Genomic DNA, 16,479 nt, shown 5'->3' on the forward strand with positions numbered 1-16,479 from the left:
TGAAGTGTGACAGCCACACCCAGTTTGAAATGATGGGCAGAATAGTTAAAGGGACATTAAAGTAGTAAAATGTAAACATTGCACGAACCAGAACAATTAAAATCACGTGTCCAAAACAAATTGTAAAACAATTAAATAATCAAAATTAGCCATATTTGGTTTGATTTTTATATTTTGACATGTGACATTTGTTTTGATTTTGTATCCGCTGCATACGGTTTGTTTACAAATTTTGCAAGTACTGTTATGTCCCTTTAAAGCCCCCCTTTTGTATTTCTACTCTCCATCCAACATAATTATCTACAAACTTTAATTCCTTTACAGTTATTTATTTATTCCCATTGTTAGTTTTTTCATTCATTTCTTTCAATTCTTCTTTATTTTTAGCTGCTTTCCTAAGGTAGCCCACCTATTTTAATACAAATGGTAGCACCATAAAAAAAGCTATAGCTCGGACCCACCCCCCCCTTTCTTAAGGGGGGATGATTCTTTCCAAAAAGTGAAGAAGGGGGGGCTTACATATATTGTAGATTATTTTCCAGCACTGTTATGAAATTTGGTCTGCATGAAAGGAAGTTCTTTATTTTCACTAAAAAGTGGTATTATATTTGCCAGACTTAATATTTCTTTACTGTTTCCCTTCCCTTTTTACCATAAAAAAATTTGATAGGCATTTTTAAAGGTTAGGGGGGGGTGCCAAGAAGGGGGGATCATTTAAGGAAGGGGGATCAGACCCCTTTCCGCACTATGAAAGCAATTTAAAGACAAAGTTAGGTGTTATTTTAGAATTAGAATATATTTTGATGAAAAGCCAGCAAGGCAGCAAGATAACCTACTTCCTTAAAGGTTATCATCAACAAGGAATTAAATTAAGATCTCTAATTAGTCTAATACAAAAACTTTATTTTTAGAGAGTAATCTTTAATAATAAACAAGATGTCAAGCATTTTGAAGCGAGGAGAAAGCACAACTTCAAACGAAAAACGATTACCAAAAAAGAAAAAGAAAGAAATCAACTATGTACATTGTTTTGGAAATGAAGAAAATGAATTTTTAGATGCTTTGACGCTTGGTACATCAATTATGGAGCTCTTGAATCATTTATTATATGTTAGAAGTCAGGTCCCAATGCCTCTTGTTATGCTTTCCCAGATGATGGATAGGAAAAAGCAAACTGTTAACAAGAATCCTCTAATTGCAACAAAAGCTACTAAAAAGGAAACATCAGTTCACAATTTATCTTTAATCACAAAATCAATTCGTAAGCTTTTTGCATTGCATCCTGTACGTAAAATAGCTTTGATTTTAGGCTCAACAACAATAAGCCCGAAAGAGACTTTCCTTATAAGGCTTGATAGTGAATTAACTGATATTTGTCAAAATAAACACTCTATGGATCGACCAAATGGGTCAATAGTACGTAGATTCTTACGAGGTTTTGTTACCAATGAAGCTTTGAATGATTTACAGTCAATCAGACCACAGAGCATACACATACTTTTTAGCTTGGATGATTTTTATGAACTTGACGAAGACCTTGGTAGTATATTTATCCCTAAAGCGAATTATAGAGTACCCTCGCGTGGCGTTATTCACCATATCGATGTATGTTTGAATGAATTAGGGGCGGAAGATAACTTTCTTGATGAGCTCTCCTTAGACTCAGGTCATTGGTATGCTGCTAATCTAACAGCCAAGGGATTCAGAGAAAATTAATTACTTTTTGTGTTTGATGTTTTTTTTTTAGGGAAATACCTTGGGGTACTTGGTTTGTACGACGTTGTATATATTGCTTTGTAACCCTTCAGAGGGACTATCCCCAAACCTCAGCTAATTTTTTTAAATCTTTCTCAAAATGTTTGAACCACTCAAACTTCAATCCCAACACTTGAGAATTTATTGTCTTTCTAGGGATTTTTAAACATTTCTGAAACTCAATTACTTAATGTATAGCTCTACAATTAAATTTTGATGTATGCATCTCTGATGCATCTGGGATGCATCTGGTATATATTTTAAAGATAGTTATATTAGGTGTGCCAAGAAATTTTTAAATATATGTAGAATTTTTATATTTTTTAGACTTTTTCAAACTTATTCTCTTTTAATAGGGTTTTTAAATTTTACTTGAGATTTTTCATTTGGGGCTTGATGTTTTTTTTTATAGTTTACTTAACAACTACAAACATGCTTTATTTTACACGTTTTTTTATAAGAACATCCAAAATTTTTGAAGCTTTGGGATGTTCTTGACTTTTTGGGTTTCAAGCCTGAAAATGTTCTTAAAATGTTCTTATTTTCATCATTTTGTAACCATTTTCACCCATTTTCCTAAGAAAACGGTTTTTTTTGAGTCCACAAAGCCTTTAAATGTTCTTAACTTGTTCTTAACATTTTGGCCATCGAAGTTCTTATATAGTTTGTTCTTATAAAAAAAACGTGTAATTTTCAAAGTTTCCACTTTTAATAGTTTCTATACGAACAATAATTCAGAAATTTCAATAGATGCAGATAGCCTTTATTGTTCTTGATACTGACATCATACCCTTTATAAATGGTATTTTTTGAAAAAAGTTCTTTGAAGATACCGGCTTATCACCAAAATAAACATACAATAATCTCATTCACTTTTATTAAAGATAGTTTTATTGACGTTTTGATTTGGTTGCTGTGTTGCCTGCTATGAAATTGCTATATAAACATGGATTTTGATTAAGTCGTTCTTTATTATTGAATATCAATCAACCACCACGACCAAGTCTTAAGTTTTAACATTCTCTTTTTTTTCATAGGAAAATCTGGAAAATTTATATTGAATATTCTTTTTCAATTCTTTTCAAATCTACTTTTCCTCCGAAGCCTTACCTGATTTAGCCAATTTTAACTGCTTCAATTTTATTTTTGATGCCAAAATATCGAAATATCATTTTTACTGCTTTGCTTTTGTTTTGAATGAAATGCTTTTTAATTTTGCCTCCATATACTGTTTTTCTTCACTTGAGCCTCATCATTTTTTGTTTATGCCACACTAAAGCCTGAATAGTGGTGCAAAAACCTCCTTAAATTATGTTATTATCGTAAAAATATCACTCCATTTTTTGTCTCTTTTTTTCTCTTTAATACTAAAAATTCATTATAATCCTATTGAATGATTACTGTAATAATTTGTTTTTGTTTTTATGCTGACAAGCCAAGCTTGGTATTAAATATTAGTTACTTTTTTGTATAAGCAATAAGGACCAGAAAAAACTGTTTACTTTTCTAGTGAATCTTTAATATTTTTATATATTAAGGTTTGTTAAAGTAGTAAACAATAGCTATTAGCTTAAAATTTTGTTGATTATTTTTGGGACTCTTATATTGTAATATTTTCTTTCAAGTAACCTCTTTATAACTTTCAGCAAAATGTAATTTCTTACTATAAAATTCTTATAAATAAAAACATAAATTACGTGCAAAACAACAAAATAGAAAAAAATTATATTTTTATATATTAAAATGAATTTATGATGACAATAACATGAGAAGGTTTTTTTATATAAAAGACTTTTTTTGTTTGTCAGTGTCAGTGGCTTTTACATATATGACTTCGCTCAAAGAGTACGTACGTATGACAGTATAAGTAGCTTTCTCAGAGATGTAAGAATTTGTAGTAAACAAGTTTATAATACTCTGCATGTACTGTGCTTTCATTTCACTCAGACGAGACATGTTTTTCTATTTTTTTCTCTGTTGTATGGTATGTAATCCCAGTTGTTGTTGTTTGTCGTGCATAACTTGATAAAATTGAATTAATCAGATGGTTTTTATTTTGTCTAAATATTCTTTAAAGCTGAACTTGAAATTTCAAATTAATTTTCTATAGGGAGCTTTAACTTCTTCTGCTATGATTATTTTATTTTATAGCTTGGTTATTCATGGCATGAACCCCCCCCAGCCCGCAGGGGGGGGGGGCTACAACCAAAATTTTCCTAAAAAAGGCTGGGGGCTGGATTTTTTTTTGATTTCAGGGGGTACCTATGATCTCTAGGGGTACTTAACTTTTATACAGTAAGGTCTGGGGGCTGGGGAACTATATTTTATATCTTGCTTTTATCTAACTATCATTATTCTTTTTAATCATAAAAATATACAATTTTATCATTTCTTGACATATACTCAATTCACAGGGGGGGTACCTACGTTAAAAGTATCTTATTGCTGGTCGAGTTGAATGAGTGTAACGATGGATTTATTACTTTAACTCGAAGAAATCAAGAAATTCCTTTACTTACTGTTTGAAGGTGTTGAGTTAGAGAGAGAGAATCAACTGTTTATTGGACTACCATTCCAAATTTCCATACAGGGGGGGGGGTGGAAGAACCTTTTCAAGTCAAAAAACCTTTCTTGGAAATGTCTGAATGCCCCCTGGAAAATTTGCAAAAAAATTATTTTCGTACCTTAAAGTGAGGGTGGACGAACTAAAGTCAGTTTTTTACCCCCTGGGAATTTGAAAATAATTTTTCACCCCTTGGAAAAAAGAAAAAACACCCCCTGGAAATTGTTCTCTGGAAATGTTTGTCCGCCCCCTGTATGGATATAAAATGGAACGACCCATTGACCATAATATCTCCAGATATCAGAACGATTAACAGTGTGTGTATTTGTATTTGTAATCAGATGATTCATTTTCTAAAGAATGAAAGCATCGAAAAAGTTTAAGTTTGGAAAATGGTAGTCATTGGACGATAATTCTTTAACAGTTTCCTGAATCGATAAATGGCAAAGCGTGTATGTAAGCTGAAACAGATAAACAAAATTATAAAAGATTATACACCATGCCATGTTCAGAATAGAATAATTTGTTTTAGTATGAGGAAAACAAAAAGTGCAGTATTTAGACTGGAGTGGCTTATAATTTTTGTAATACAGTAATATAAGTGTTATATAATAATACAATAATTGTTACGGGATAATACCATTTTGTTTAAACTACAGTGTAGTCCCTTACATTATTTTTTGCTAATTCTCTACTATGTCTGAATTAGTCGTTTTAGCCAGGTCTAGCATACAAGACTACCAAATAAGTATGCTTTTTATCTTTCATGGCGCGAATTATGTAGGATAGAACGCAGTTTAGTCATTGAAAAATACTTCGTTTTCTTAGATTAAAACACAAAATTTAAGAACATTTCAAGGCTTTAAAATTTTTAGATGTACTTATAAAAAAACATGTAAGTTGATATACCAGTTAACAAATAAGTATACTTTTTATTTGCTGATGTTGACTCTCTTTAATTCGATCTTCAAGGGGCCGAAAACTTTCTTTAAAATCAGGGAAAAAGGGTAAACCAATTTCTAGCTGAGGAGACCAAAATTATAGTTCGAATTAGAGAAAGATTCGAATTACAGAGAGTATTTTATACTACTTTCTAGCTGAGGGGACCAATATTTTAGTTCAAATTACAGAAAGATTCTAATAAAAGAGGTTCAAATTAAAGACAGTTGAGTGCTTCTTTGTTTCTTATAAAAAAAGTTGTTGTTTTGAATAATCTCTAAAGCTTGTTTACGTTCGTTAGACCGCTAATGACCAGTCGTTAACTTTAATGACTTTTAGACAAAATGCATGTACAAGTATTATTGCTTTCAAATTCGTCTTTTTATAAGAACAATGACAACTTTTAATTCAGGCTCAATTGACAGAACTCGAACCTCTATAACTCGAATGTCTCATTAACTCGAACAAGTTTTCTCATCCCTTCAGTTAACGATGCTTAAGCCTATCTCAAAATTTCCTTAACTCGAACAAATTTGTGTTCCCGTGCGGATTTGAGTTATGGAGAAACTCCACTTTATTACCAGAATTTTTTAGATTCTGTTGCGTACGGGTTAAAAGCTTTTCTTACTTTTTATCATTTCTGAGCTAAGTTTCTTATGAAATTGTTCTTATAAAAAAAGAGATTATTTTGTTTTTTAATCAATCTTAGCATGTCAACAAATAGCTTCTTGTTATCTCGGTTTTGGTTGATAGGGGTTAATTTGTGAGAGTGAGATGGTAGCACACTAGTTGTTTTTCAATGTGGATGAATACTGTCCTACAATTCTACAGGCTCTTTAACCAGGTTTTCATCTCCCAGGCTATTTGTTTTTTCTAGTCATCTTGTGACAGCAACTATTGTATGTTAGGCTTTCATTTTCATCTTCTTATTGGTTTTTTTGTTTTGTGTTGTTTTTGAATGATTGCTGCTGTGTTTTTTTTTCAGGGGTCATGATGACAGGTGCCTGTCTACTTTTTTGTCTCGCTACTCTCTAGCATCGTGTAATTTTTATGGGCTGGAGAAATGTTTTTTGGATTGCTGATTATTCACAATTTTTGTAGTTTATACTTGGTTTGGGTCATTGATCATAGAGTCTTATTTTCGAATCTTTGTGTAGCATTTCTAACAAATTATAACAAAGTCTTTTAAGTTTTGTTCACAACAGTCATTTTTGAAAAATAACTTTGGGAAAGATGCTAAAGTCTCTCTGCTTGATACTCAGCAACTAAATGGACGGGTTAAGAGTGGCTCCTTTTCCCCTACATTCGGGTAGACCTATCGCTCTCGACTTCAGATGCAAAACTTACTTACATTGTAATATTGTTATATGTTTTTCTTTGTTTTTATTTATTTTAAGTGGAAAATAAAGAGGTATTGAAAACACTATTAATGATTATAAAATACTACAACACAACTACGATACAATATAACAAACAATGGGGACGGATAATTTTGAAGATTTAGTCAAATGTGGATATTTAGAAATGAAATTACCAAGAAAACACCGCAAATTTGGCCGGCAGGTATGTATCTTGTTATTTTTACTGTATAAGTACATATGGCTTCGATGTCCAAATTATTAAGAATAAATTGAGAACATTCTGAGGCTTTGCGAACTATAAAATGCCCAATTTTTTTAAGAAATCGCGCGAAAATACTCACAAAATGGTGAAAATAAGAACATTTTAAGGCCTCAAAAAGTTAAGAACATCCGAAGGCTTCAAAAATATTATTTTGGATGCTATTATGCGAAAGAAGTTTATTGCTTATGTATGCAAGGTAAATTACTCCAGTTTTCATATTTCGATTCGATCGAATCCAATCGGAAGTCTTTACATTAAGAAACGGATGTCTTCAACTTGATTTGATTATTGTCATTAAAAGTTTTTTTTGCGATTTAGTAGGAATACATTTTGAATATAGTTAACTATCGCTAATTTGAAGTCGAACAGGAAGTCTAATTTGTTCGAATTACAGAAAGATTCAAATTGTAGAAAACGTTTTGCGAGGGTTCCCCTTCGATGGGGTGTGAGATTTACATTAGTTCGAATTATAGAAAGTTCGAATAATTGTGGTTCGAATTAGGGAGAGTCCACTGTCAATAAAGTTGTTGACCCTACGTTTATCCAAGCTTGAACAGGTGTTCTAATTTGCTCGAATAATAGAAAATACAGACTCTTCTTTCGAGCTGTAGACTCGCTTATTCGAACTGTAGATTCTCGTTTATTCGAACTTCTATTATTCGAATCTCTCTGTAATTCAAACATTATTATACGATTCCCCCTTTCGAAATCAGATTGGTTTACTCTCTCTAATTCGAACCTCTATTATCCGAATCTCTTTGTAATTCAAACTATAAGGTGCTCAAGCTGGAAAGTCGTATAAAAACACTTTCCGTAATTCGAATCTTTCTCTTATTCGCAGAACATTCTTGTTCCCTTGAATATCGAATTAGAGAGAGTCAACTGTAGACTAAAACGGCAAAATTTTAATTCTAAAATCTGCAAAAACATTTGATTCTGTAACTATTATTACGGAAAAAATTAATAACACAAATTGTGCCCCATATGTGGGCTGTTCCATTAAGAATCCATACAGGGGGACGAACGAACCTCAAAAGTCAAAAGAAATTATTGAAAATGTTTGGATATCCCCAGGAAAATGGCAAAATTTTCAAAAATACCCTTGGAAAAAATCTTTTTATACCTTAAAGGGAGGGTGGACGAACAAAAATCACTCTTTTACCACCTTGAAATCTTAGAATAACCTTTTTTAGCCCCCCCCCTGTATGGATATAGAATGGAATGGTCCATTCTAAGGAATATTACCAAAAATGGTTTAGACACGTGTTGCTAGCGGAGGTATGACTTCCAAAACAAACAAGCGATTAAAATTATGTCAGATTTATCGTATTTAATTGATCAGCCCATTAGTCCATGTCTACTTAAAGATTTTACTTGTTTTGTTTTTCGCTAATCAGATCGGAAACCTTGTGGTATTAGCGTTTCCGGTGTTAAAAAATCTATGCATAGTCCAATTAATTTGTACTTCGTATTTCATTAAATATAAGAATCTTTTAGGAAAGCAGTTTTCTATGAATAAAAATGACGATTGTTTTTTTTCCTATAATTTTTATTTATACACCCCTGTCTCACAGCCCCGGTGGAACTTTTTTCCTTATATTGAAATCTCAATGGAGATAGAAATTCTATTATTCAAAGGTTAAAAAATCCAGTTGGGATGGTTTTGGAGTGCAATTTCAAACATGTAATTTCGAGTGGAGATGAAATATAAGTCAATTTTCCAGCGGGGCTTAAATTCCAAGGTATTTTATTCCTACCGGGGATGAAGGTTTTGCCAGATTTACCAGTGGGACTGGGGTCCCAGCGGGTCTGTGACACAGGGGTGTATTTATTTACAAATGGAAAGTATCAAAAAAAGTTTAGATTTCAACAAAATTTCCTTTTCACAAATTACCATCTACTATCATGGGAATTTTTTTCCAATGACCTACCTTACCCCTCAGTCTTTAAAAATTATAGGAACTCCTTTTGCAGCTTATAAGAACTAGAAACAGCCAGAATAGACAAAAGTTACATTTTTCGTTACAGCAGCATAGTTGTTTTTCTAAAAAAGTTGTTTTTGAAGTTTTAAATAAATTCTTTTCAAATATGAATCGTTTATAATCGGCTCACAACTATTGAAAATCTCCTTATTTTTATATTTTATGGTTTGATATCCTATTATGGTGGATCATGATCTAATCTTTGATAATCGAAAGTAGTTTTTGTCGAAGTGAACACAATAATATCTGATGACTGGATTAAAATGTCTAGAGAAAAAACAACCCAAGGCAGTGAAGGTCATCCAATTTCATGAGAACAAAGAGGCTCAAAAATGCCGAAAAATACGAACAATTTATAAACAATATGACCCTGGAATAACTGAATATTAGGTAAATTTAGGATACCTAAGTTTAAGATGTTTTCGATAATGCCCTAAAACTAAGAACAGGATAAGAACAATTTAAGTTTCAAATTGCCAAATAAAAACAACCGAACCTCAACAAAAATCTACTTTTAAAAAAATTTATCAGCTCTTATAAAGAATATAACAAAGATCATTATGGTAATCACCAGGTAATGAATAGAATCTTCAAAAGCTGGGTACAGATTAGTTGTTTACTTTTTTGAGCACTTGTTTTTGTGAATTAATTGAATCTGATACAGGCTAAGTTGTTTTCTTAAGGTTTTGAGTGTTGTTTTTGTATTTCGAATTAGTTGAGTTGGGTACAGTCTAAGTTGTTTTCTTAAGGTTTGAGCGTTGTTTTTGTTTTTGTGAATTAGTTGAAATGGGTACAGGCTAAGTTGTTTTCTTGAGGGTTCGAGTGTTGTTTTTGTATTTGTGAATTATTTGGGTTGGGTACAGGCTAAGTTGTTTTCTTAAGGGTTCGAGTGTTGTTTTTGTTTTTGTTTTTTGAATTAGTTGAGTTTGGTTACAGGCTAAGTTGTTTTCTTAAGGTTTTGAGTGCTGTTTTTGTATTTGTGAATTAGTTGAAATGGGTACAGGCTGATTTGTTTACTAAAGGGGTTTGAACACTGTTTAAATGTTTTTGTGAAATAGTTGAGTTGGGTACAGGCTAATTTGTTTTCTTAAGGGTTCGAGTGCTGTTTTTGTTTTTGTGAATTAGTTGAGTTTGGTACAGGCTGATTTGTTTACTTAAGGGAATTGTTGTTGTTGTTTTTGTCGATTCGTCTGCTTCTTAATCAGATCATAATTAGTATCTTAATTTATTCTTTGATTTTAATCACTTAAATACTTTTAATCCCGCCTTTAATGTTCACCCAATTTTTTTTATTACCTACTTACGCTTTTGCGTTTGGTTGAGCTTTTGTCTGAGTTGCTAAAATTAGTACACGTTTTTTTTATAAGTACTAATTATATAAGAACATAAGGCTTCGAGGGCCAAAATGTTAAGAACATTTTAAGGCTTTGCAGATTCTAAATAAAATGGCCAATTTCTTAATAAAATGAACAAAAATGCTCACAAAATAGTGAAGATTTTTTTGGATGTTCTTATGAAAGAAAAGGTTGGCTTAATACCCAGTCTTACCGAATCAGACTTATGATTTTTTTAAGTCATTGGTTTCCCACGTTATAAACTTTTATATTGTAAAATTCAAACTTTATTCTTATTATTAGTATTTTCATTCCTTTATGAAACAAAAGGGGTAGGTTTAATCTCCCGCTGTGAGATAATTATACTTGTTTATTTTTTACCTCTACTTTCAATTACGTACGAACATTATTACTTTTCCCATATACACTCCTACCAACCATTTTTATTTGCCCACCGTATCTGAAAAATGTATTCCCTCGGATAAGCGAACTCTGCTTGTTGTTTTGACACGACTCTGTACTACCTTATTGAAACTAACTTTCGCGGATTCGCGGTGAAAAAATCAGAAAAATTGCTTTTCGCGGGTTTTAATTTTTGCGGTTTTGCCAAAACGGGAAAAGGGAAAAAGGGAAAGAATACTTTTTAAATTTTAAGATAGTACTGAGGGCCAGTGAAGAAGTGTTGTCGCTTTATGTTAAGAATCAATCAATGATTTTCAAGGGATCTGACTTTCAGCAGGACTTATTTTTTGAATTTTTGGGTATTTTGGCGACCAGCAACAATCAGTGAAAAACTGATTTTGGCGAATGATCAAACTCTTTAATTTTGGCGAGGACTAATTTTTGCGAATTGCAGTCTAAATCTATTCTATTTTGCCCTATTTTGAACAATTTTTGATGATTTTTAGGGGTTAGCGAGAACTTATTCTAGCGAGTGAGGAATAATTTTTAGCAAAATTTGTCTAAACTCGCCAAATTCGTATGCCCATGCAGCATGTTTTAATCCTCAAGAAACGTACAGAACCAGAATTGCTAATTCAAATTTTTCATTCTCTTTATTCAGGTTTGGAAACGCAAATGGTTTATACTACGTCGTAAATCAAATCAAGGAAACCCCCGTCTCGAATATCACAAAAGCGAAGAATCTTGTATGACCGTTCAAAACAAAACAGTCGTCGATTTAAAATCGATGGTGAAAATCGAATCTTGTAAATCGAAGAGTCGAACTATATCTTTTAAATTAACTTTTAATGACACTTTTATTATACTTTCTACGGATAATTCGAACGCAATGAAGGAGTGGGTGAAAATGATAAAGAAATTGGTATTACCCCCTGAACCAATATATCAACCGCGGCTAACAACTGGTGCAGGTATAGTGGAGTTAATATCAAAGTTTAAAAGGTAGCTAAGAAATCGTTCGTTCGTTCGTTCGTTCGTACGCATGTGCATGAACGGTGGTCTTCTACTCTGGTCTGTTCAGCAAAGATGGTGCATTATTTTCCTTCAACTGCCGTGCCTTGGTAAATACAGAGTAGCTCTTTTTAGGTTTTATTTTTACATAAGTGTTCCCGTTTCATATCAGACACATATTTCATATCAAGACAGTGTCTGCCTATTGTTATACGGTATTATGCTGATATAAGCAAAAAAAAAATTTTCTTCTCCTCTCTCTGACCAATCTTGCTCCACATCCGTGCCAATTCAATATCAGAAAGCTTGTAAATTAAAATTGATGAGTAAGCAAACAATATCACTCTTATTCAAAACAAAACCTTTAACATTTTATACAAGACATCTACCCCATAGATTCTACAAACAACACGTTTGTTTATCTTTGAAGTTTTACTTCTTTTCTTATTCACAGGCTCTTTTCCGGTCACCGTTATAAATACCAAAGATTCTGAATTCTTAAAAATCGCCGGAGATTGTCTTCTGGTTGTCAACATACAACATTTATCATTATACAAACTGGACATACATATGAGAGCTAGTAAACTACCGATAGCTAAATGGGACTTGGATGACATACCGAGATTCCGGTTACAAAAACTCAACCAGCTGAATGATGCTGAAAAAATATTCATCATAAATTTAGCAAGGTATGAATTGATGATGTACAGTTTTATACGGAAGCACTCAAAATAGCCTGGGCGTTTGTCACTGGTTTTATTGTTTAAATACACAGGTTGCAAAATTAAAGTCTGAAGACAAATCAGCTCTTACTCGAAATTTTTATGTACTTGTTACATGACATTTATTTCTGATTGGTTCGAATTTATTGACACTAATGAAGTAATCAGCTGTAAGTTGTAAAACAAGTATATGGGAATGAAATCACGTGAACTTTTTCGAGTAATCACATGTTTTGATACAATTTTGCAACCCGTGTATTCAAAACTTGTGGCAAACACCCGGTCTTTTTGGGTACCGATCCGTTGCAAACTTTCCGGAGTGGACACATGGCTTAAAACATTACATCATGAATACCACGAATTGACTTCATTTCTCGTAAGAAAATCGAGCTTCGTTATCTTAAAAATTCTTATTACTGTAAAGAGCGTTTTATGCTTTCTATCAAGATAACATTTAAACCTCAGACCAACCCCACCTCGATCCTATTAAATTACCATGACTGGCGCAGAATCGAATTAAAACAATGATGGAATCAAAACCAAATAACTTTTTGAAAGATTGTCATCTCTATTCAGCCCGATAAAATCTATATTTCTCCTCCCTTTTGTAAGACTCGTTATAGTAAAGTGGATTTTTTTGGATTTTGTAACTGAATTATAATTTGATCTCAGCAAGAGTCTGGTTTCTGCTTGGTTTATTTGGGGGTTTTTAATTTGATTTTTTCTGTAATTTCATTGGTTTTATTTATTGACTCACATGATGTAACGTTAAACGACTAAAGTTCATTCGCTTTAAGTGTGCACTAATCTTTGTTTTGCCAATTGTCACTTTTCAATCAAAGCTTCATTCCTGACATATCATGTACTATTGAATAAATAATTCAGAGCATTATAATTTCTGAATAGATACTTTAAAAATTTGAGAAATCGAAGATGAAAATATACAAGAAATATTGCCTTTCGACTCTGAAATGGCCTATGAAACCAAGGCTACAAATAATTGAATAATTCTTAGACTAGAATGGTTTATCATTCGTGTACTAATAATATAGTAATATGGGTGTTATATGATAATACGATATTTGTTACGGGATAATATCATTTTGCACAATTTTGTCCCTTTCATTATTTTTTTCTTAATTTTTACTATGTCTGAATTATTCATCTAGTATGGTAGACTAAATAACTTGTCCAACTCCAGTAAATACTTGAAAGTATAAAATACGTTTTCTTTTCATAGGCGTGGTCAAGGTGCTGAGAATGAACTTCAATTTCTAACATTAAACGGCCGTGAAATCTTAGAGACAGTTAAACAAAATACTCGACAGCGTACTCGGCTCATCGACGAATCTCCTCGATCGACGCCGGTTAACGATGATCGGGACGCGACAGAATCGTCGTCAAGTTTCGGTGGTTTTAACGACTCCCGATCAAGGTCGTGTTCGGGCCGAAGTCAGACGGCCCGATCGGAAGTATCGACAACTTCGACTGTTCATAGTGAGAAATTTTCAGATGAACTTTCAAATGAAAGTGAAAGCGAAAGTGACGTCACGTTACGCGATCAACCTTTAAAAGCTTCTTTATTGGCCCACTGATAAAACGTTTCTGGTGTTTACGAAAGCAATCAAATTTTCCTGAGATATGTCCTGCCTACAATATGCAATTAATTCTTAATGGTATGGTAATGCTATGCAGCTGGCACACGAAGTTATTTTAACGTTCATCTAACGTTACATGGACGTTGTGAACATTAGATGAACGTTGAAACAACGTTACAATTTAATTCTATTTGGATGAAGTGTTGCTGTCCTTTTTGATACAGTTCTAATGTTTTACCAATTCATTTGTTTCGTCTATTGTTGTTGTTTTTCTGTACACATCTCGTTCAATTATTTGTTAAATTTATTTTTTTTGTTTCATTTGCTTTTTTTTTATTTCTTCGATTTTTCTTTTCCTACACTATACAGGGAATCTGGAAAGTTCTCTAATGGCTCCCGTTATTAGGGAAGTCATCGCCCGACTTTGTTTTACAAAAGGAAAACACAACATTTCTTTCATCCTCTAAAATTTGGGTAACGTCGATTACCTTCTATTCATGATATGCACAATTGCAATGTCTTCAATGTCTTCTCAGCAGCTAATTGGTTGCAAGTGACGTATTGACTGACCAATCGGTCAATTGGGTCCGTGATTTAATGTCAGAGGACATTGCAATGGTGCATATCATGAATATAGATCACACCTTACTTACAACCTTTCAGCTGTCAAGCTGTGAGCTTCATCTTCTAACTGTGTTAAAAACCCTATATTCATGATATGCACCATTGCAATGTCTTTCACGAACCCAACAGCTAATTGGTTGAAAACGTATTGACTGGTTTTACGTCAATTACAACCAATCAGCTATTGGGTCCATGATGTAATGTCAGAAGATATCGCAATGGTGCATATCATGAATATGTCATTTTCGTAACTTTCCAGAAACGCTGTTTCTAGTTTCGTCGTCCATTCTTCGTCATTTTTCTCAATTCTTCTGAGATATAATTTTTTTAATATTTTATCTTTCCATTTTTTTCCACATTTTCATTTATTTCAAAAAGAGAGGAAGAAATTTTTGCAGGGAATGTTTTAAACGGGTCTCAAATACACCTTTTCGACCGTAGTCGCCAATTGCCGCGCGGGTATTTTTTTGTCTGTTTTACCACCCTAAAACCGTCCCAGTCTTTTTTTTGCACCTAAAAACAATAGAAAAAAGGATTGGATCGAGTTTAGGGTGGTAAATCAAATAAAAAAGTGGTACGGACCTGACCGCGCGACTACGGTTAAAAAGGTGTATAGAATCAATATTTTGTTTGCAAGTGGTATAATTCGAAGACCCCCTGTATGAAAATTATGTGGAAATTTCTTTCTCAGTGCAGTCATATTTTATTTATTTTTAAGCATTTTGAGATACCATGATTCTCTTTTGAATCAATGGGTCGCATTTTGTGCTGTTCCTTTTTCTCGATTTTATTTATTTTGCTCCTGTTAAGGGAATGTCATTTTGTCGTCATGGTTTAGTGACATAATTCTCTTGTTTTCTTGTGTTTTGAGATATTCATCCTGACTATCCTGGGCTATTTGAAGATTGCCTATACGATATAAGAGCCCTTTGAAGTATAAATTTTTCTCAGAACAAAATCCTAGGGTAAGCATGAGAATTGATTTTTTCTATCTGGTCTTTAAAACTTGAATTATGATAGAATAGATCAAGGGCAACGTCAGGATCGTCATCTTTCCATTTCTTTGTTTCATTTTTTGAATTTCTCGTTGTTCATACATCTTTTATATATATTAGTGCTTGTGAGATCAGCTTTCAACACTTAAAATATTGGATGGTTTCTAGATTTAGATTTACAGTGTGCATCGAAAAACTTTTCAAATTCATGATATTCATGACGTAATGTTTTCTACGGAAATACCCAAGTTTTAGCCAGTAGCGGCAAATTTAAACTAGACAAAAGTTGTACGTTTTTTATAAGAACAAACTATTTAATAACATAAGGCTTCGATGGCCAAAATGTTAAGAACAAGTTGAGAGCATTTTAAGGCTTTAGGGACACTAAAACAACTGATTTCTTAGGAAAATGGATAAAGATACTCACAATGGTCAAAATAAGAGCATGTTAAGAAAACTTTTAGGCTTAACTCTCAAAAAGTTAAGAACATCCGAAGAATTCAAAAATTTGGATGTTCTTATAAAAAAACGTGTAGCTTCCGACTATTTCGAAATAGCTTTTGATGCACACTGTAAAAATATATGTTTTTTTGTAAAAATCTTTCTCTATGAGATTTCTATTTTTCTAATAATTTATTTTTATTTTTCTACTAAAAAATCTATAATATATCTGTAGGTATGTATATCTCATGTTTTCGCGGCGCTAGATCGAGTTATTTTTCGAGTTTCTTCACTGCTATGCTTATCATGGAATACTTTTTGCGTATTGTATATTTTTGGATATTTTAGGTCTGTAAATAGTTTAGTGTTGATAGGGCGTACCGGAATATTTTACTGTATTTTACGGAACGCCCTTATAGATTTTGTTTGGGTTTAATTTTTTAAAAATTTTGTCTATTTTACAGACATATTTTTTTGAAGGTGTTGTCAA

The 16,479-nt window shown here is 32.6% G+C and overlaps 1 protein-coding gene across 2 annotated transcripts in view; it reads left to right on the forward strand.

The window, feature by feature from the left end:
* The window catches only part of LOC136814796 (docking protein 4-like), a 35,495-nt gene extending 19,671 nt beyond the window's left edge, over positions 1–15,824 (forward strand). The window contains exons 1-4 of one of the 2 annotated variants that reach the window (XM_067071221.1): positions 6,657–6,820; positions 11,260–11,569; positions 12,064–12,298; positions 13,572–15,823. In XM_067071221.1, the coding sequence (XP_066927322.1) occupies positions 6,734–6,820; positions 11,260–11,569; positions 12,064–12,298; positions 13,572–13,926 (987 nt within the window). In that variant the 5' untranslated portion in view covers positions 6,657–6,733 and the 3' untranslated portion in view covers positions 13,927–15,823. Of the gene's footprint in view, positions 1–6,656; positions 6,821–11,259; positions 11,570–12,063; positions 12,299–13,571 lie in introns of those variants that run through there. The other variant, XM_067071220.1, reaches the window with a different exon arrangement.
* The last annotated feature ends 655 nt before the right edge of the window (positions 15,825–16,479 follow it).

Source organism: Clytia hemisphaerica, unplaced genomic scaffold (assembly GCF_902728285.1).
Source record: "Clytia hemisphaerica strain Z4C2 unplaced genomic scaffold, Clytia hemisphaerica genome assembly, whole genome shotgun sequence".
Taxonomy (NCBI): Eukaryota; Metazoa; Cnidaria; class Hydrozoa; order Leptothecata; family Clytiidae; genus Clytia; species Clytia hemisphaerica.